General features: G+C 36.5%; 1 protein-coding gene across 1 annotated transcript in view; it reads left to right on the top strand.

The window, feature by feature from the left end:
- Window positions 1-22,681, top strand: part of GLT1D1 (glycosyltransferase 1 domain containing 1) — a gene marked incomplete at its 5' end in the record, with an annotated part of 50,859 nt that overhangs the window by 10,443 nt on the left and 17,735 nt on the right. The window contains 4 exons of the mRNA XM_009706985.1: window positions 4,475-4,511; window positions 5,658-5,714; window positions 15,790-15,885; window positions 16,926-16,975. Coding sequence (XP_009705287.1) covers window positions 4,475-4,511; window positions 5,658-5,714; window positions 15,790-15,885; window positions 16,926-16,975 — 240 coding nt within the window. The remainder of the gene's footprint in view (window positions 1-4,474; window positions 4,512-5,657; window positions 5,715-15,789; window positions 15,886-16,925; window positions 16,976-22,681) is intronic.

The raw sequence follows: 22,681 nt of genomic DNA, 5'->3' as shown, positions 1-22,681 counted from the left end.
ATCAGTGTGTGATCGACATTATCCTCACACTAAATTGAAAACACAGTACTGTACCACCTACTAGGAATTAACTCTATCCCAGCTGAAACCAGGACAGATATGTAGCACATAAATAACACTTAACTTTCTTAAAATCCATCTCTCCTTCTGAAAATAAAAGGAAACACAATGTGCTGAATGATATATGGAAAAATACTGAATAAAATTATTTTCATCCAACAGCATAGTGGTTAAATATATTTGGCAATGTATTTTAAGGAGATTATTTAGCTAGCAAAGAACTGGCAGTAATAATGGTTGGTTCTCTTTCTCTTCATTTAGTAGGTACCATTGCATTTGCTGTATTGCAAGTCTACTTCAGACATTCAGTGTAATTATTTTTAGTATCTGATGCTCCTGTTTGAAAATAAACTGGGTCAAGATTTTCAGCTTTATGTGGTTGAGTTGATGGCAGGCTGCCAGTGGAGAAAATTGAGACAAATCCTTGAAGCAGACAGTCCTCAATCCTGGTTTCTGAAGAGCGGAGTAAGACAATAATGAGCTGCCAGTCATTTGAGTACAAGGAGTGCTTTTGGATAGTGTCAGGCTGCAATGGTAACCTGTGAAAAACTCCACACCAGGCAGCAGGGCTTGCTGATCTAGCTTGATGGCCCAGCTGATTTTCTGTGCAAGGTTAGCTTCCCAACTAACTTGTTGGCTAAAGGCTTGCACTCGGTTACAGAGAGCTTCCCTGAGCACCAGATCCAGTGAAGGGTAAACACTATTTGGCAGACAGTAAGGGGCAACATACTGGGATAAAAAGACCAAGGCAGGACCACCCTCTTCCAGCTGCAGTGAGCTGTTTGATCTTGTGAAACTTCAGCTGAAGTTGAGCAATAAATGCAAGAAGTAGAAACTAACTGCTTGGTATCTCTTCAGTTCTAATTTGCATCATAATATGATCATTAATACACCCTTGCCTAAACCAACTCAGTTAGAGGTGGAGCTTGCACAACAGAACAATTTAATATTCGATATTTTGTTTCAGCATGAATTGATTTTTTTAATCTGTTTAGATTGAAAGCACCCATGAGCAGACATAGGAGCTGGTATTTACATTGGAAATACAACTTGGTTTTAATAGTTACTACAATGAACTTCATGATGGGTAAACATGAAAGGGCACAGCTTCTGTGCCCTTATGCAAGAATATGCCTTATGGAAGAAAAAGACAAAAGTAACAGAGTATAAGGAGGAGAAACAAACTTGAACTTTGAAATCCTTTTGAAATGAGCACCTCAAATGTTGTTAAGTACTTAAATTTGATTTTACCTAAACACCTTTGCGCTCTGAGCCTATGAGACTTACTCAGAGTTTTGGAGGTCTGTGGCAGACAGGGAATTGGAGGCAAGTCTGTCAAGTCCTAAACTGAAATACCACCTGCTGACCTGTGTCTTAAATGCTGGGGTTTTGAGTTCCTTTTTCCAGCTGTATTTTCATATAAAGGGTGAGAGCAAGTGGAACACACTTACTCTCAAAAAGTGAAGAATATGAATACATCTTTCCATACCTAGGTCGTAGAATATTAACACTTTTTACATACTAACTCACACTAATGTGAACTGCATTATTCCTCTAATGCATGCTTTATTAGTTAGACAGTCAATTAAGAATTTAAATTATGAACATGTAAGCAATTGCACTATGCTCAAGGGCTGTATCTTCTGACAAATTCTTTTGTATTACATTGGATAAATTATCTTTAATTATGAAGTACCTAACGCAGTATTTGTAATCATCTGTATTCCAAGTGAGTTTGAAATAGTGTAAAAGATCTTGTGCTTACGGTCAGTGCTTTATTTCAGTAGTGTAAAACTGGTGCATAAGAATTACCTAAGCCACTTTTATTAGCATTCAATTTCATTTTTCAATTCTCCTCAAGACCATTTAAAATAAAGAACATAACAGAAAATTGATCTATAAAGTGTGACTTTATCTGTACACCTTATTACACAGTATTCCTGCTATTTTCTTCTTGATGCTCCAAGCCCTGGCAGGATTATATTTACTTACCAGAAGCCATTAAAGGTCCAGCAGAGCATGAAACCAGATGCTTAACTGAAGCTTATTTTTGAAACTTAGTGGTGTTAGGAAACTAAAAGCCTATCTTCACCCACCAGAATTTGAGGCAGAACTATGCAGTGTGTCAGCTATGAGGCAAGGTTGGCTTAAGCTGCTCTCTGCCCCATCTGCTTTTTTCTGCCTTCTGTTTTGCTGCATCTACATCCTAGTGCTGAATTTCAGTTATCATCTCACTTGTCCTGCAAATTTAATTCTGAAGTTGGCCTCCAGCTTGCAATGTCTCCATTATTTATAAGGCTTTTTTTAGGATTGGAAGTTCCAATATAATTTAAAATGCTACTTATTCATAGGTAAGAGAAGGAGAACAAGAAATGTTAAGTAATAAAATAACCTATTAAACAATTTTTTTTTATTTTTAAATGCTTTGAATACAAAAGTTCATATCGCTTTTGAAAGATAAAGTCCATAGAATATCCTTAGTCTTCTACTGTAGCGTAAACTGTTATTTTTTCCCCCACTTCATTTACGTATAGATTTGCTGCTTGTTCATGTAGTTTTTGTGACTTAGTTCACTCTGATTCTCAGAAAGTGCCTCCTTCCCATCTGTGAACTGCTTGTTGATGACTATTCACTTTTTTAATGACCTCTTTTCTGTCCATTTCTTCTTCCAGTTCATTTTTAATAACTAAAATAGACTGTTATGACTGGGGAGTGGACTGCAGGGGCAGTCACATAGGAGTGATAGAGGAAAAACAAAATGTTTGCAAGTGAAAAAAAAAAAAATCGCTTCCTTGGCTTCTTATTTCCTGAGCTGACTGGTTCAGGAATTGGCTGCTTAACAGCTTGTTTCTGCATTAATTCCTTTTCTGCTAGTACAAGTTCCCTTCCTGCCTTCAGGTCATTATCCTGCAGGTGTGATTTCACAATCTGCTAAGGATGGGGTGGGGTGGGAGAGGAGAAGGGAAGACTTAATTGCAGCTTGACGTGGTGCACTGGTATACGTGATGCTCTACCTTGGTTAACTCTGGCTGTGTTATTCCAACAACTTTCCACATTGTAAGAGGCAATTCTGCAATATTTAGCTTGAAGAATTTAGCAGTGTATCCCACCATTCAAAAGTGGAATGGTTGGCGGGGCAATCTAGTAGTCCTTTTTCCATCTGTACTTTAGAAAGAGCCATGGCAGGCAAATAGTCAATGACTCAGAGAGTTACAACCTGCTAGGACTGTGCCTCTCTGCATAATGAAATTGGTGCTGAAGAGGAGGCAAGATTTAGTCTCAAGGTAGCAAAGACTGGTGCTCTAAAGAAGGTTGTTCATTCCTGGATGCTATGATGCTAAATTAAGCCATAGCATTACTTGAAATTCTTGAAAAAATGTAATTTCAAACTGAAACATTCAAGGTTATATTGAGCAAATCTATTGGAGATTACATCAGTCGAGTAATACTTTCCTTGGCTTACTCCTTTATAGATATTGCAACCAGTGCGCTTAAAACAACTAGGAATTGTCTGAACACAAAGCTTTGCACAAATACTTTGAATTCAAAAAACTCTGCTTGTTTGCTGGGGAGCATTGTTGTTGGTTTTTTGGTTTTAGGTTTTTTTTTCAATGTGGAAAGATCCCAAGAATATTTTGATATTTTCATGGAAAAAAAAGTGTTCCATAAATTCATGATTGGAGTTACAGAAAGATATTTAAATGGGAACTTGCTTATTTGATCACCTAAATTAAATAACTGGTATAGTAGCACTTCAGGAGTAACTTTGGAAGTGTAATAATTACCTCTGTTACTATAGCTATTTTAAAATAATTTTTAATGCAATTTTTATTTGGGAATATTTCGCAATGACTACTACTGGACAGTTTTCCTGTATAGACAAGTCTACATATATTTGACAGCAATTTTTGAAAAGGTTAGAGGTAAATGGGGCTTCTTTCATGCCTCATGTGTTTAAAAATTCTATTATGGATAAATGTAGACTGCGGTTTCAAAACCAGCTGTAATTTTTCTTTCAAGACTAACATTTTTTGGGAACTTAGACTGTTCTGTAGAGGCAAATCTTTCTATTCTAGGGAAATATTTTAATTTTCTATGCAATAAGGAGGTTAATGTTTATGAGAAAGGATGCAAAGATAAACAGAAAAATATGTTTATACTAACTTGGTAATTGTGTGAACTGCAAAATTGATTCACTGATACTGTAAATGTTCATAGTAAATATAATTTACATTGCTGAGTATTGGATTTTGGTGTTACTTAAATGTATCTTTCTAGTAGTCTGTTTTGATTTTTAATAGTCAAAAGAAAATCATGCTGATGTGCATTTTGTTATACTAGTTGGGTTTTTTTGAAGATTGAACAGATCTTTTATGGTGAACTATGAAAGTTACTTCTGTTCTTCTCTTTAAAGCCAGATGCTAGGAAGAAAATATATGTCCAGACTCAAGGTGAGAGTTTTGAAATATTGACTAAAGCATTCAATTTATTTGACTCATGTCTTTAGTACCTCTATGTTTATCTATCTACCTTTGCCCCGGAAATATTTGCTGAAATGGTTATAGGTTTGAAGTCCTGTCTCCACTGAAGTTGAGCTTTTTGCCATTGACATTAATTGAGGGAGTGTTTCAGTCTCTTAGCCTAAATTTTCAACTCATTTGGTGTTTTTAAAAAAAGTTTTCCCAGATACCTTACAGTAGGAGTCTGAAAGAAAAGGTAACACCTAAGGTAAGACTGAGCTTTGTCCAAAGCCTACGGAAGTTTTGATGCCAAATGATTGTTTTCAGAAACTCCAAATTCCTTTAAATGCTTTAAGTTGAGTTCCTGGTATAATGACACCCAACAAGTATCTAATCCAAAGTGTATTACTTAAGTGGATAGTCTAGGGAACACTCAGCATTTTAGATGTGACTACTTAAGCTACAGCTCCTGATTTTATTTATCTAAAAATAACTGTCCACAGATTCCAAAACTCATTCTATTTTGTATATTTCACTTTCAAAGAAAATAAAATTATTTTCAAAACTGTTATGTTGAAATAACTTACTGTGAGGTCTATTTAGCCCATATTTAGTCTATGTTTAAGCCCCTTGTGAGGTAATAGTTTTCTAAGAGATTAAATAAATTAATGAAATAGTTTCATTAGTAAAATAATTAGTCTTTAATATAAGGCAAAACAAATAAATTAATATTATTCAGATTAATGTTTAATTTTGATATAAATTTAATTTACTTTCTTTGCCTTATGTTAAGGACTTGGGTCTCAGCTGATCTGTGTCTGTGTTGGAATAATATGCCCCCTCAGATAATATTCTCTCGTATGTAGATTTTAAAAGGCCAAATTTAGCATGGTGTAAGTGAGCTTAATTCCCTGGGTTGCTAAAGAACTTCATACGCTGTGTGATTGTGCAAAATTTTCAATTGCAGACAACCTGACAGTGTTGGGATGAGAAAAGCTTGACATGGAAACAGCTGTGTATGGAACTCAGTGTGCTTGACAGAAATACTATTTTCTTAGGGCAAGACTTCAAGAACCATAGTTCAGCCATCCAGAGACCAATCAAACATGTTGTGTTTCTCTTTTTTTTTCAACACAGGAATTAAGACTACACCCAGTGAAACATTTGACTGGTATAGATTTCTACAAAACGCAGGTAAGATTGACTTTTTTTCCTGTATTTACAATTTTTATTCTTTGTAGATGTCAATGATGAAAGAAATTTAGAATGTGAAGGTTAACTAATTATGTAATGAAATTACTTAATGATATGAGAAATTAAAAACTCTAATATTAGATTCAGGCAGAATAACAATAAGATTAGTCTGTTTAGTAAACTACCTAGACTGCCTCCAGATTTCTGATCTGTCCAGGGTTGAATTGCACCAAAAGATAAAATGGCGGTGACATATGGGTCAATGTCCCTTAGAAGGTAAGTTAGACCACAGCACTGATACCTGAGCATGCTGTGCTTTGCAGCTGTGTGATAGAAACTGTGGATGTCTTTTGCAGAAGAGCAGGTGAGGTGAAGAAGTAGTGAAGAAGGGAAATATGTGTTGCTGTTTAATTATTTTGTCTTGATCTAAAGCCTATCTCTGTTTTCACCAAAGTACGGGCATGTAAGGCAGATGACCTAATTTAAAGTCACCTGATCTTGGCAGTGTTTTAATTTCTCCAGCTGTCTTTCCCCAAAAGAAGAATTTGTAGGGATTTTGCTGTGGTAAAAATATTTCAGTATTATATTAATCAATCTGATCTCTGATAGTACAGCTGTTCCCTCTGTTACAAATGAATCCTCACTAGTCAATTGCTTTATCACATCAGTAAATGTGTGCCATTATTCAAAACCGGTGTCCAATTTTAAATTGAGCATTGTGAGGTTATTTTGTTCTCGGTAAATCATGGCACACAAGCACAGCGCCATTAAGATTAATAATTTTCTGAAGTGAAATGATTTGTCACTTGCTAGCACAGCCTTAGTGTTGATTGGATCTCATGTCCAACCATTTTATGATTAAAAGAGCAGTCAACAGATTGAGGAGGGGGAAGCTCCCCCTAAAGTGCATTTCATCCAATATATGAGAGACAATTTTTTGCCTAATGTGTCCTAATGCAAAAGTGCAAAGTAAGTCATAGTGTACATGAAAAGCAAACTAAAATGTGACTCTAGCATCTGTGCCTGTTAAATAATAACTGGAAAACTGGCATCAGTTTTATTCAGTATTGTTTTAATGACTGTTTCATCTCATTTATCTGATCAGTCTTGTCTCTATGTCCATCTCTGGTGGCAGCCTACAGTTTTCACTTCTTTTCATCTTGGACATGGAGGCAGGTTTTTTTGGCTCTACCTTTGCGCTTACCACAGACTAATTAGGAGTTCCCACTGAATTGCTTTTCTGGGGGTTTGCAGTTTCAAAGTGTTTAAAATTCTACTAAACTTGGAGCAATCCGTAGAAAACTATCAAAAATAGAAGGCAATAGAAAGCGATTTTGCTCTGAAGAATACGATTTTGATAGTGTAGGCTTGCATGATGAAGTGCAGTTGAAAGTGCCCGAGCTTTTATGCAGATGTTGTGGTTTAACCCCAGCCAGCAACTAAGTACCACACAGCCACTCACTCACTCCTCCCCCCGCCGGCCCTCAGTGTGATGGGGAGGAGAACTGGAAAAAGGTAAAACCCATTGGTCAAGATAAGAACAGTTTAATAGTTGAAATAAACTAAAATATACTACTACTACTAATAATAATTGTAATGAAGAGAGAGATAACAGAGACGGAGACGAATAAAACCCAAGACAAGTGATGTACAATACAATTGCTCACCACCCGCTGACCGATGCCCAGCCCATCTCCGAGCAGTGATTGGCCCCTCCCAGCCAACTCCCCCCAATTTCTATACTGGGCATGACGCTGTATGGTATGGAATATCCCCTTGGCTGGTTGGGGTCAGCTGTCCTGGCTGTGCTCCCTCCCAGCTTCTTGTGCACCTCCTCACTGGCAGGGCATGGGAAACTGCAAAGTCCTTGACTTAGAGTAAGCACTACTTAGCAGCAACTAAACCATCAGTGTGTGATCGACTTTATTCTCACACTAAATCCAAAACACAGCACTGTACCACCTACTAGGAAGGAAATTAACTCTATCCCAATCAAAACCAGGACAGCAGATCAAGCTGTCCAATCTTGTTCACCTCAGGGCGTTTATGATCTGGGGTTTTTTTTTAAAGACTTTTTTCATGAAGTTCTATTCCATATCTAAAGGCATTTAATGATTTTTGTCGGAACTATTTCTCCAGATAACTCTCACCTGTATTGTTAGCAGTATCCTTGAAAATTTGTCAAGTTCAGGATTCCCAGGACTGAATGTAAAGAAACAGCACATGCCCTACAATGGAAATTATAATACATTTGAGACATCAGTGTTCAACATCCTTGGTGATCAGGCCATACCTTGTCAAGTTATTCTTTAAAATTAAATAGGGTCTTCAGAATATTTCAAGACTTTTTCATAGAACAGACTTCTTATGAATATTCTTTGTACTGATTTTTTTTCAGTCGTAGAAAAGCCTTAACATTTGACTCATGTGAAATATAACACCAGTACATACATAGTCTCTTTGAATCAGTGTAATGGCTTCAAAAAGAATTTAATGGTAGATTTAAGTGAGTGGCAGAACGCATCAAATACATTTTGCTGTGGGAGACTTCTCCCCGCCGGCAGCCCCCCAATATGAATGGTACTAAACCGAAAGCTAAGGAATCCCAGCTTTTTGTACGTTTCATTTGATAGTTTGAGTCACTAACATAAATAGCAATTGCCTAATACAAACAGAGGCAGTGCTATGAAAGGTTTTTTGTTGTCGTTATTATGGGTGCAATACAATCTCATTACAAAAATCATGGAATTAGTATTTTTTTCATAATCTCGGCAGCAGAGTTGAGAGTTGCAGAGATGATGCTTGTATAGTGTTAGTGTGCTCCTTGCTGCAGTGTTTTCAGTGGCTGGCTGTTAAAACATTTATTGGCTAAATCTACAAAAAAAGAGCTTTTAAAGTTAATTTGCATTCTGGTTACAGTCAGCTTCACGGAGTTTGTCTTATGTGGATGAGAGACTGTAAGCAACTGTAGTCAAACAAAAAAGCTGAACCAAGTGCAGATTTCAACACAGTCTTCAAGAAGACAATGTTTTCATTATTTTTAGTCACTCAGACTATTTAGGAAATCTATTACAGCCTGTGTCAGTCTGGAGGTCAGACCAGATGATCGAAATGTTTTTTCTGACCTTGTAATACAGGAATTTATGTACAGCGTAATCAGTTTTGTTAGCAATTTTAGATGCCTATTTATGGACTTGAGAGAGACAATGAAAGTTCAGGCTTTTGCTGTAAACTAATTGACAGAAAATGACAAGACAGTCTAAGTAAATGCGAAAACTGAGACTGATCTTCTCTAACAACTTAACTCAAGGATAGCGCATAGCTACTTAAGATCACAGACAGGCTTGATGTCATTATACCGTGATCAAAGGCTCCTTTTGATTTCAGTGGAATGTGGCTGAAGCTTGTAAGATGTAAACCCTAATAACCACTTAGACATCATGTGATTAGAAGGTGTAGATAACTAACAAAGTCTATACTAATAAACTGAGGAAGCCTGTTTACCCAACAGGTAAGACTAAAAACTGGTTTCCTAGAAGGTGACATAGGATCTTAGGATGAGATACTTATTGCACTATCAAATAAAATATGCAATATACTTTCGTAGTTTGGTTTTTCTACTCTCAGATAATTTCTGCTTCATAGCATGTCTATTTTTGGAGTTTGAAAAGTTTACATAACCTGTCATGACACAGACAGGGTTTTACAGAGGCATTGTATTTTCTTAAAGCTATGCTGGAATAAAAGAGGCACATAAGAAAAATTAAATAGTAAAAGTTTGTGCAGATTTATAGCTGACTATAGAAATAATGATATGACAGCAGCAGTAAACTGTGTTCCTGAACAGATCCAAAAGCATAGAGCTTTTTTGTTGTCTGATCTGTTAGAAATAATGAGAAACAGGAAAAAAGGATTGCTGGAGAATTTTGCAGTCTGATTTTTCTGGATTAGTAGCCTACCCCTGGAAGTTAACAGGTTCATTTAACTTCTGTTGTCTTCACAAACGTATCAGCAACTCTAGCAGTTATTCACTATTGAATGTGAATAGCAGTATAAACACTTTGGATATAGTTATTACCTCCACTTCCCCTTAATTTCTAAGAAACAAATTGCTTTGTAAAATAAAAACTCAACTTCATAAAACATTAATAAATGTTTGAGATATGCAGGTGGTTAAGTATGTTGCTGAAATAAGACCTAATTGGGCTAATAATTGTTGAAGTTCTGTGTCATCAGTGACTTCAATTAAAGAAACTTTCAGAGTCAGTATGAAGTAAGATAGCATGTTGAAGCTGTACTGCAGTAGGACAATACCATGTCAAATAAGCTGGAGAGTTTGGTTGGTCTGAGCAGCTTGTTTTTAATAGCTGGCTTGTAAAAGAGATACAAAATCAAACTCTTGGTGCCAAGAGACTAAAAGAGCTAATGTGTGGTATTTCTACTGTGTGTAGGGAGATGAACCTAAAGAATAACTACAAATTGAAAGATGTAGAGTGTCAAAAATACACGCCAGAGTTGGACAAATTTATCTACGTTTCAAACCGAAGAAAATAAAATAACTACCTTAGAGACCGAAATCTCAGCAATAAGCCTATGGATTTCCTTTTCTAGGAGATCAGTTAATACTTTCAGGTGCATAGGAGATGGATAGATGAAAAATTTTCAGGAGAAGTAAAAGACCTGCTGTGGTTCAAAGTGAACAGAAAGGAAAATGAGAAAGGTTATTCACCCTCACCATCTCATCATGGCTTCAATTTTGTTTCTGAACAAAACTAAAAATGGATGACTGAGCCCAAATAGTATGGACTTGGTATTGTTCTCTAAAGGGCCATAGAACACAACAGTGAACTTGAAATCAGGGGTTGGAAAGTTGATCTTAAAATCTTTGATCGTCACTGACCTAGTATTAATAGGAAATGTTTTGACTGCAGACTGTTTTTTTATGTTACTGGGCAATCATTGTACCCTAAATTATAACCTATAAGTCCCATATTGATATGCTTGATAAAATGTACTTAACCTCTTGTACAAATTGGATTTTAAGCTGTAAAGGAATGAACACATTTTAAGTACTTTGGCTTTGTGAGATTGTTGGTTCAGGTCCAAAATAATAACTTTGAATGCAAAATCACGTTGTTCCTTTTTATATTTTTCTCCTCTCTAGAGATTTCAAAAATGCCCATCAAAAGCACAGTAAAGACTTTTAAATAAGAAAAATATTTTAATTTTCTTTATTTGAGCAAGTGGTGAGAAAATTTCTCAAGATGTTCTCAAACTGCTTCTTTACCTCTCAGCAAGCTAATGCTTGATATTACTCATTCGCTTAGAGGCCTGCAGCTTTTCAGTAAGATTAGAGATTTGCAGTAAGATATTTATTTTTAGTGTACGTTTACGATTACTACAGTTTTTCCTGAGAGCACCTAGAGGGATGGAGTTAAATGAATCTGCTCTTTCAAAATCTGTTTAGATAACACTTCTACTTACGCTTGCCTTTCTTCGAAAAACAATGTCCTTACTAATGCTTCAGAAACAATTTAGGCTTTTGTGTTAGCTGTCTGTGCTCATGTTTTGCTATCCTGGCGTCTAAGTACAGATTTTTATAAAGGCCAAAGTGTAAACTATCATAATGTGTCATAATAGTAAAATAGTTGATGTGACAAAGAGTTACACAGTTTCAGATAAGGAACAAATTAGGAGCCGATGGAATCTTAAATACTAAACTGCCTATTTTCAGTGTTGCATTAGGAAAATGTTTTCCACTTTTAATATACTCCATTCTCTCACTCTGTCTTGCAATTGAAGGCAGTTTACCAAAGGTTAAGCCCAGTGTCGTTGCTTCATGTCAAGCAGTTATTAAACCTGCTTGCAGATGAATGGGTAAGTCTAGATGGAAAAGTCTAGATTTGACAAACTTTCTCTAGGCCATGCCATGACTCAGAATCACAGCCATCAGGAGAACATGAATCCTGAGTATTAATCACATTTCTTCTATTAGCAAATGTATTTTGTGCCAGGTTCCAATACTGTCAACAAATACACTGGCACAGCAGTTGGATACCCTTTTGATCATGCAGTTCCACTCTGAAATTTTAAGTGCCAATGCTACATTGCTGTGTTTCAATTTTGAGCAGCATAATACCACCTCTGTTCCATCATGAAAAAGGAGTTGCATGACTGTTGGAGTTCCATGTCAGTCTTAATCTTCCACTCTGTCTGTCTCGTTTCAGCTCACCTGCAGTTCATTTGTTACCATCCCTGTGGTCCTGTGTGACATATCAGGACAGCATGCTGTCAAGCTGATGAGAGGAATGATTTTTCATAATCCTGTCAATCACTGTTCTTGTTTTGACCTCTCACATCTTGCTAAACAGGTGACCTGCTAAGCAGGCTCAAGACTGGCTGTGGCCAATGTGCAGCTGTTTTTTATAGATAAAGCCAATGTAACGAATCAGACTACAGCCATAGACAAATACTGACAACGCATGTTTAAAGGAGCAACTCTTACTGACATTAAACAATTATTTTTGACACTGAAGGAGACATTGATTACAGTGGCAAGACCTGACTTGCATTTAGTGTAAAGTGATTCTGAAGGATGGCTGGAAAATATGTACCATGCAGTCTTTTTTTTTGTCGCCAGTGATTATGTACAAAGCTTTACATTTTGTATTTTCTTTGCAAAGCAAACAGAAGGATGCATGAGCTAAGAGCTAATGAAGCACAGTGTGCTGCTTCAAATCTTTGCTTTGCTTCACTAACAGAAATGGGGAGAAACAGACACAAGCATTTTTTTGTTATTTGGGTGTTTGCATGTCATTCAAACAAAACAGCGACACAGTGAATGTATCAAAGGAGCAAATCAGTTGATTGTGCCATATTGATGCATGTAGAACTGAATCACATGAAGCGGTTGTATCTTACTACAGATTAAGTAGCCTATCTGGGAAAGGCAGAATGATAGCAAAAATTCACATACTGAAAGTCCTGTTTGAACTCATGGAAAAAGAAAAAAAAAGTCTTCTTTCAAATACCAGTTTTCACCCAGCTGATGGTTATAGCTGGTAAAGGCAGCTATTGCGGTTATTCTCTTAATAATATGTTCCTCTTTCCAGCGTTCTTGTGAGGACAAAGCATACTAAAATGATTGCTTTCTTGTAAAAATGGCTACCTTTTTTTTTGTTTTTTCCACAGCAGGGGTGCTAGCAAGTCTTGAGAAAGCAACAGGTGGGAAAACATTGATGCAGGCATCATCTTGATGTGTGAATTTAACCATTTTCAGTGAAAGAGCAGAAAGCTAACAAGATACACAAGTGCTGCTGAAGTTTGATCTTAAGTAGACAGAGAAAACGTAAACTCCTAGCACTAAACTGTGGCAGTGATCTGCTGGTAATGCAGTCTTCTCAGGAAAGTCTGTGCTTCTAAGTGGATTGAGTGAGGAAAGTCTGCCTGTAAGAACGAATTAAATGATGACTAAGTTCTACAGCATATGATAAAATAAAACTACAACTGGTTCTCACTTCACTGAGTTGAATGGCAGAGGCAGATCCTTTTTTGACTAGCCCTTCTATGACAGTTTTTAGAAATGCCATGTAGGATCCAGTCTGTAGTCCAGTGTACTCAATAGTCGCTATTTCAGAGAAAAGTGCATAAAATTTCATGATAGACAAGTAGGGCTTTGTAAAGTTACTTGAAAGGGATAACCTGCCTTGAGAGTTCAAGGTTGTGAATGTCTTTTCAAAATAATAAAGGTCAAATAAGTGGGCTATTTTCATTAATAAATATTATTTTAGGTAATTTCACTAGTGGAATAATTAGACTCTTATTGGTCAGATTCTTGGGAGAAGTACCTTTTAGTGCCACAGGAACTTAATGGCAAAATCCAAATTACAAAGTGCAATTACTGTCTGTGGGGCCAGTTCCCTGTTAATGTTTTCTTACGGGGAGCAGAATGGCAGTCAGGACTGCAGAGAATAAGTCTATTATGGCTTTTCATTGTCAGAGCACTTTAAACCCTTATCTAATAAAATGAAATGACTGAAAGCTATAAGATAGAAACAAAAAGATGTTAAGAGATAAAAAGAAGCAGTTATTTCAAGCATGGTTAATGTTGATTAGGGTACTGTCACATCAAGGCTGCAATAATTCTATAGACATGGTTTGTCATTAGAGCCTAACTGAGCTTTCAATGCTAACTTTAAGTTTGTTCCAAAATAGCCACAGCTCAACATCAATAGGTGGGAGTTCATAATTTGAAATTAATATTTGTGCCATATGTATAGTTAAAATGCAATCTGAATTTTGCTGACACTTTCTAGTGTGAGTTTATGTCATGAATTGAAACCACTGCTGCATGTCTTAAAACAAACAGTATTAATGGCCCATTGCACCAGAAGAATGGCTTTCTCAATCCAAATGTTTGTGTATTATAAATTACAAATTATTTCTTGTGCTGCTGCAGCCACTCTTGACAACTCAAGCTGTTTAAATTAAATGAAACAAACTCAATAATGGAACCCTGTGACAGGGAGCATTTAAAAGTCCCTGAACTGGATTTTAAATTTAAAAGCAATAGCACTTGAGTATGTCGTGAATCACCACTCTTTTGATTCTCCCCCTCCCACAAAATAGAGCAGAGCTCATGTTAATCCAGTTCCTTGACATGAGGGGAGATATTTCTTCCAGGGCCTGGAGAGGACCCTGCAGTTAAGTTATACAACACAATGAGGAAACGTAAGTTGGTACCAAGTTTGAGTGATCTTAAATTACAAATTGCAGCAATTCAGTGATGCTGGATAAGCAGCTGAGTTGTTCCTGCAGCTGGTGGAGAGTGGAAAGGAAAGGGAGGAGGAAGAGGCCTCAGAGAAGGGAGCTCTGCAGCGTTCAGCAGCAGCAGCTGACAGTGCCACAACTGTCCTGCTGCCCTCCTCTGCTAACCATAAACCCTGCAGACAGTCATTCTGACCATGCAGCATAGTACTCCTGGTAGCTGTTCGACATAGCCCTGGTGTGGGACCCATGCATTAATGTCCCACAAACAGCCTGTTGCTCCAGAGCAGCAGTTTGATGCTCCTTGTTGAACTGCCAAGTGTGAGATAATATGTGTCATCCATCCTTGCTGTGAGCTCAGTAAATAGGTGATCTGAAGGACAGCAAACTGGTTTGTTCAGTACGGTAAATCAAACGTGAACATTTCAACCCCTCTAGTGTTTATTAAATTATGTTGTTGTTATGTGTGTTCATTCAGCAATTCATGAACTATGTTGTTTTATCATAAACACATTTTAGCAAAGTTCATCACATAGTGACCCTTCTCCAAAGGTATGTTCTGAATTAATTGTGCTGTCATAGAGCCAATGGCAACTGCAATATCATACATCAGATTTTCTTTTTGTAACACAGCCTACAAAATTATTTTTATGGGTTGTTGCTGTGTATTTGCAATGTTAAAAACTCCCATGTTGAGATTTTTTTCCTAAATTATTTTTCATCTGTGCTTCTTAGCAATAAGGTTAAAATAACTGCTTTGCAATAATTTAATTTCTAGTTAATTATTCTGTCGCAGTGCTGGCATATTAAGAGTAGGTGACTGTGGGACATTTACCTAATCTTTTATAACAAAAAGTGTCAGATCAAGAGCTCGAATCCTTACAGCCATTGATTAACTAAACCTCACAATATCCTTGAAATAGGTGTTGAGTCATTATATGGATGCAAATGTATTCTTCTTATGAGTAGAAATACTGAGAAACACACTGATTTGTATAGTAGTTGCCTAGTCAGTCAAAGCTGGGTTCTGGTATTCAAGAATGCCAACGACCAGATTTTTCTCTACATGCTGCACATTCACTGCCTCTGGAAATAAACTCGTATGCCCTATAAAATGATCTGCATGATTAAGTTCTCCACTGAGTTGATTTCAGGATTGATGCAAGAGCAAGTAATAGAGGGAACAATAATAAGAATTTTTCAGAATCCACCCTATTACTGCTTTTACCACTGTATGTGCTCATTCATGAAACAATTTGGTGTTCAGCTTTTTTATCAGCATTCAGACTTTTTAAATTATTTGTTACAGACATTCCTACAGATACAGGCAGTTTACGTGTGTTTCTTTTGATATGCGGACTTCGAAGAGTCAAAGACCCTCTGTATTTAGTAGATATATTTTCAGGTAGGTACCTGCTATTTGAATACTCTTGTTTTGTCCCTGGATTCAGATGCATTTCTTTTAATGTTTATAAGTTTGGCATAAGCTGTTTTATTAATTGCAGAAAACTTAATAATGTATTTACATTTAAAAAAAGAAATGCTGATATAGCCATTGATCTGTTCAACACCTTATTTCTGTACTGCATCTGTTCCAGCCTGCTGGGAATAACAGCATTAAAATCAAAGCAATCTTTCATGATTCTACTTGCTGGGAAAACTGTTTTACTATTACACACAATATTAATGGAAGACAAAAGAAGAGTTCACCTACTTCAAAATAACTTTTCTGTGTTACTGTCCCATGGCTGTTACACTGATTTGCATGCGTGCTAATTAATATCATCAAAGTTACAAGCAAATTTTACCACCCATTGTTCTGACTCAACACTGTAAACTGGGCTGAAGTTTTCTCATGTAGGTGAATGTTTTGCCGGGTTCTGTTTGTGTCTGTAAAAGGTTCAGGTATTCCAAGTTGGAAATTTAGCCTCCACTATTCAGCTTACTTTTATAAGCCTTTACCACCTTGTGATGCTTAGTAACAAGTGTAGTTTATTAAAGTCAAGTTACTGGTTTTGTTCTATTCTGGTATTGAAAGAGCAGCAGGTTTCTCTTGTGCATATAAGTGAGTATTTATTGTAACGGTTGTAGTTGCTTCCACATGTTCCTTTACATAGGAAGAAATTAAAACAATTTTGTCTTAGTGGCCAGAGTCACTGCATTATATACAGCATTGTTCTCTTGAGATGATTAAAAATTAGTATCGGAACTTAGTTAAACAAACCTTCAATCCTAAGAGATTGCATGAAGCAGAAATGCTAAATACTAACTTTCAGATATGTGAGGGCTGAGCATGAAATCTGGTACACATTCAGTCTTTTTAGTAGTAGTACAATGTTTGCCTAATTCGTCTTTGTTCATGCAGCTATTTACATTGATTTCAGAGAGAGAATTAAAAATTAATAATTTTGAATAATAAAAAAATATTTTCCTCTTCTGTTTTAGATTGGCACAGAAAGGATCCCAGTGTCCATCTGGGCATAATTGGACCTGCAGTAAGTTGTTGTTGTAATTTTTATTTTATTTGTATGTTTATTCCTAAATACTTCCATTTGCTCCCATCTGAGATATCGCAGTAATTCTTTCCAAACTGAACCTAAGTCAGAGGACTTCTAACTGTTACAGAGATAAGAAGGTACAAACCTGGCAGTTGTAAAGGCTGTTCACAATAGGTCTAAACTCTGGAAGTGGAAGTGATTCCAGTGCTTGGACTTTCAAAGTTCAGAGTTCTGCTATCAGCTAAAAGACATCGTCACTCAGCATGTGCTCTGCTTTTGCATTGCAAAAGGGAAAGCAGCTAAGAGGGTTTTTCTAAGAGGATGTGCACTGAGGGAGAGCAGCTCTATTCAGTTAGGTTTTTATTAATGCAAACTGTTATCAAGAGCACTAAAATAGTTTACAGCAGCTGTAGGTTTGCTTTACATATACTGATTGTTTAGAAGGCTTGGGCTAGTTTTATAAAGGGCATTTGCAGCTGGATTACTATCATTTTATGTCTAGCTCAAGCACATGACTTGATGATACTATTAATCTATTATGGTCTCTTGGAACAAAAGTGTTTCATTTGACTACAGAAATAACTTTTGAAGATAAAAAGTATCAAAATATTTGGATTCTAGTATTCTAAGATTTGATACCTGTGGGATAGTACAAAATTGTTTAAAGACTCAGAAAGTACTAAAAATGTAAACTCTTGTAAATAAAATATTAGAAATGCCTATTTCAATATGAATAATTTATAAACAAGCCTATCAATATTTTGAAGGACAACAGATGCCATCTAGAAGAATTTTTTTAGCAGGTGTTGTTAATGAGGATTTTTAATACTGTGAAGGTGATATCAAATGCTCATTATCCCTGTTCTTACATCTTCTGTTCATGTGGAAGATTGCATCTTTGTTCCATTCCATTTAGATTTTGATGCCATTTCTGGTAGTCGCAATTTGTACACAATTAACAGTTGTCAGCAAGTGCAAAATGATGTTAGGTTTCTGTCTGACACCAGACAGCAAGGACAGAGCTTGAGCTGACAAATAAAATTGGTGGAGTCTGTTTCACATTTAGAATCTGAGTGCACTAAAGCCTGGGATACAGATATATGAGAGAGAAGGTGGGGTTGACTAAAATAAGTAAAATCAGAAATGGAGTTGTTTTTATACGTCCACATCTCAGATTAAGCTTTTAGGTGGTATCATTCCTTCCAAATGAATTGTATGTATTTAAGTAAAAGGGCTGGCCAATATTAATGTGAGATTTCACTTTTCCTCCTAAGTCTTAAAGATCCTGTTTAACAAATTTCGAAGTTACAGCTGCTAATTCTATCTTTTCACAATAGGGTCAATCAATTAAATGGCAGCTCTTCTGTGATTGCCAACTGTCTTTATGTATCTCTCTAAAATGTACAATTGGGTTGCCATCTCAAAATGTTGTCATGAGTTTCTCAGCAATGGTTTGCTTTTCATGAAGCACCAACTCCTGAAAGAGTTAAAAATCAAAACTATCACAGTCTTTGTTACGAAGTAATATTCTAGTTGCGGAGAAAGTTTTGAAAATGTGGGCTTATGAAGCATGAAGATAAACAAGAAAAACTATTGAATCCTTGCAACTCCACCCCATCATTTTTAAATCAAGTAGCATGATTTTTGAGGGAGTAACCAGACTGAACTTCTCTGGCACCACTTCAGCCAAGTGAGTCTGTTCTGAATGCTTGAAAGGGAGTAAAGGGTTGAATAAATTTTCTGGCATTCCTTTCTTTTCTAATGATCTCTTAAAACTTGGTGTTTGAGTATCCACCGTTGTTTCCAGTTATTTCCACTTTGAGATCTGTCTGATTTCACCTGCAGAAACTGAGGCCTTTGGAAAGGAACCAGCCACGAACATGTAAATGTTGTTACAATTCCTGTTAATTACAGTGCCGAAAAAGTGCAAAACTACAAAATGCATGGTTATTTTCAGAACCATGAGAAAAAGATGAATGTTTCCCAAATCCCAGTCTAACCAATGCCCTATGTAAATATTTGCTAGCACAGTACTTGCTGTGGGCCAGATCCTCAACAGTAGCAACTGCAGTGTAAATTGGTGAGGGAGAGGGGGAAAGACACCTCTGAGTCACTGAAGTGATTCTCCTAATTCTGTGCAAAATGAGGTTCATTCCCACAGATTCCCATATCCCTGCACAGGGACCAGGTGGAGCTGCAGGGAGACTGTCCTTCTTTTTCTGCTTCTAGTATGTTGCCCATGTCAAGGGAAAATATTTTACGCTAAACTAACAAAACTAATTGCAGGACTTCTGAGAAAGAAATCAGTTGTGCTACATGTATATCCGTAGCAGCAGAAGTCTTGAAAAGGCAGCCTGTAGCCTTAATCTAACTAGTGGAAAAGGTACGAGTAGGCAGCTGTCATATGAAACAAACTCTTGCTGATGCTAAAAGGGTACTAAAAGCTTCACTGTTTCATCTGGGTAATGTGTTCATGTCCCTCTATAAGTCTCATCTCTGATTCATCTTCACATGAGCCTGAAAACTTGCAGGCAGTCTGTTTTATAAGAAAATAAATAGAATCTGAATGGGCAAATAAGAACTATTTTTCTGTTTTCTCATTCAGTTTTGTTCCTCATAAATTTTGGGACATAGGATTTTATTTTTAAAAGCTGTTTTTACATTTTTATTTTATCTGCATTTTTTCCATGCTGATACACAAAATGATTTGGAAGTGAACTGGTGTGGAAGGCAAATCTAGAGCAGGTGTAATGAAGCTGTGCTTTAGAATCAGAAGATGCACTTGCTGCCTCCAGTGAGGATTTTAAACATTTTAGTCGTCTGTTTAAATTTGCTTCACTTTTTCATAAGCTAACATCTTTACAGTGAGCTACCAGAAATAACCCTGTGGCAGTGTATAGGCAGGATCAAGGACTGAACCTCCTTAAAACATTTAAAAATATATTTCTCCCATAGTACTAAAATATTACTAAAGGATGAAAATATATCTCAGCTCTATTGGTATTTAACTGTACTTTTCTTATTCATGTTACTTCTCAAACCACAAAATCTAAAGCAAATCAGTGCCATTATCTGTGAAGCGAACCATGTTTATTGTGAATATTAAAAAAACACACATTAAGTTTATATTAATTAAGAATATAAGGAACAAAAGCCCACACACTATTTTCTGCTTTGCTTCTGTAAGATTATAACATTTTCCCTTCATTTGCTATGCATGATTTTCTCAAATGGTGCAATCTAAGTAATGTTGCAGGATTGGGTCCTGTATAATGTAGAATTTTTAGCATTTATCTCCTCTTCCAGTTTTCCTTTTGTTTTTTTCTATAATGAAATTTGAAACTATACTTAATTTTCAGCAGCTCTCTATTCTAAGAATAGAAACTTATGAAACTTCAAAGAAGTTAGGGCCACAAAACTTGTATTCAGCTATTGGGTAATCTCTTGAAGCCCACTTTGTACTCTCTGCATAATTCTTAACCTTTCTTGTAGACAGTAGAGGATATTGCTGTGTTTGTAATGATACTGTTTTCCATTGACAGCTATTTTTCCTCTCTTCAACTTCTGTCCATGCTTATTGAGACAGTTTTAGCTGAATAACTGCCTCCACAGATGGAGGGACCTATGGGGTCATGTAGCCCATCTCTTTATAATGGATGACTGTTACATACTGTATGTTTTCTGGGCTAGTTCTAAAATGAAACAGCTGTTGATGCAACTAAACTAAGCAAACCATAGGAAGTCTAATAACCTGCTCCAGAATATTCTAGAGCACAATAGTTAGGAAAATCAGATAGGAGACAAAGGTACAATTTCAAATTCTTTAGCCTACTGAGGAATATGATTCTGCCAGCTACATCCTGAATAAGCATCCTACTCACTGAGATATTTTCTAAAAGGTAAGAGCTACTGTTATCATTAAGCTGACAACTCTTCTCACCCTTTGTTTGCTTGTTCTTCAAGAAAACCTCCCTGAAAATAAAACTTTTGTTAGAAATGGTGAAATGAGCTGTTCTAATATTTCTTAAAAAGGTTATAAATTTTTCTTTTAGACCTGAGGTTTTGTTAATTTAGAACCTAGTTGCCAAATTATTTAATCTGAATTAAAACTGTATTTTTTACAAGTTGTTAATTATCCCAAATTGCAGTAGTAGAGCTACATGTTAAGCCAGAAGACACTGAATTTCCTTAAGCATTTAGTATATGGAAAAGATGATGTAGAATGTCTGAGTTTAGTATGTTTGCAAGGATCTTACATTTCTAGTGCATTTGCTGCAGGCAGATTGTGTTGCATTGCAGACAACAGTTGTATTTTCAGTTGTAGGGGAAGGTTGGTCTTGCTAAGCCTATTCAACAATCAATCAGATAAAAATTGTAATGTGGGGGTCACCTGCTGCTGTGAATAAAGCTGATTCCTTTCACAGTGATGCTGTCAAAAGCTCGCAAACCCAAGCAATTGACAAATTCTTCCTATCCATATTGAATATGCTTGTGGATACAGCTTTTCACTCTTAAGTACTCTGGGTGATATTCTGACAGAACTGTAAATGTACTAAGACCTGTTTTTCCTTTTTTTCAAAATCTAGAGGGCCACAGTAGTGCCAGCATTATAATGAAGATGTTTCTGGGCCATTGCTTCTGTCTGAGTTAGTTTTTATATGGCAGCAATTTAATATAGTATGTTTATAGAAGATTTCCTAGATTTTGATCATGGTAGGCCCTGTGCTTAACAAGCACCTTCATCTTTCTGCAGTGTTTGATCTGTGACTTTCTGCACTGTCAGACATGTCTCAGATGTTTCGTTGCCTGTCAGCAGAGTAGAACTTCCTTAATAGCATATCTGGTCCTGTTAGGTGTGGGTTTTTGCTGTGTGCCCACTCCCCTTTCCATGTGTCATCTTATCTGTTCTGATAGAAACTATTCATACAATGCAAGCTGCTTTCCTCTAATCTCTGCTAAATTGATGAAGTTTGCAGCTTTCTGAAGGCTCTTCCTCTGGATGGATGATTTTCTAACAAAAGGTGATAGGTAACTGATGATCATATTTGCCTGCTATGTTGATAGGTAACAAAATAAAACGTGGCAACAAACACTCTACTTGTAGAAGAGACGGATCATGGAGACATTTTGGGTGGAAGTAACATTATTTTCTTTTCAGTAGGTTTTTCTGAGACTGAGCTAAGTTCTTAGGCACCCTGCCATAGTCATTTGGCTTTGGAAGCATTCATATCTTTTAAGTGCATTTCCAACTTACTGAACAGCTTACGTTGTATCTAATTTCTGTTATATTGAGCCTGTGGTTAGATAACTGTGCCCCCTCAAGTTCCTAAATGTAGCTCAGGGAGATCACTTCTCTAAGTCATTGCTACACCCATCCTGAAAGTAATATTTTAACTGAATTCTCATATTCAGGCCAAGCTTCTTGGAATATCTACCAATAGAAGAATACAGCTTAAAGGGTTGTTCTGTTTGTGAGGCAGATGGCAATTTCTTGGCTTCCAAAGAAGAAGAATATGGGATAGAAATTAGTATCTTACAAATTTTATGAGTCACAGGCTGTAGTTTTTCTCATCTTTCTAAAGGTAGAAGAGCAAAAGACCATATCCCACTGCTCATTAAATCACTTGCAAGTACTCCATTGATTTTAATGGCAACAGAGTATAGTTCCTCATGAAAGGAACGCAGCATCAAAATAGTACTTTG

The sequence above is a fragment of the Cariama cristata genome, unplaced genomic scaffold (genome assembly GCF_000690535.1).
Source record: "Cariama cristata isolate BGI_N322 unplaced genomic scaffold, ASM69053v1 scaffold5259, whole genome shotgun sequence".
Lineage (NCBI taxonomy): Eukaryota > Metazoa > Chordata > Aves > Cariamiformes > Cariamidae > Cariama > Cariama cristata.
The sequence above is the reverse complement of the archived record's forward strand: the minus strand, read 5'-3'. Positions and strand labels throughout refer to the sequence as shown.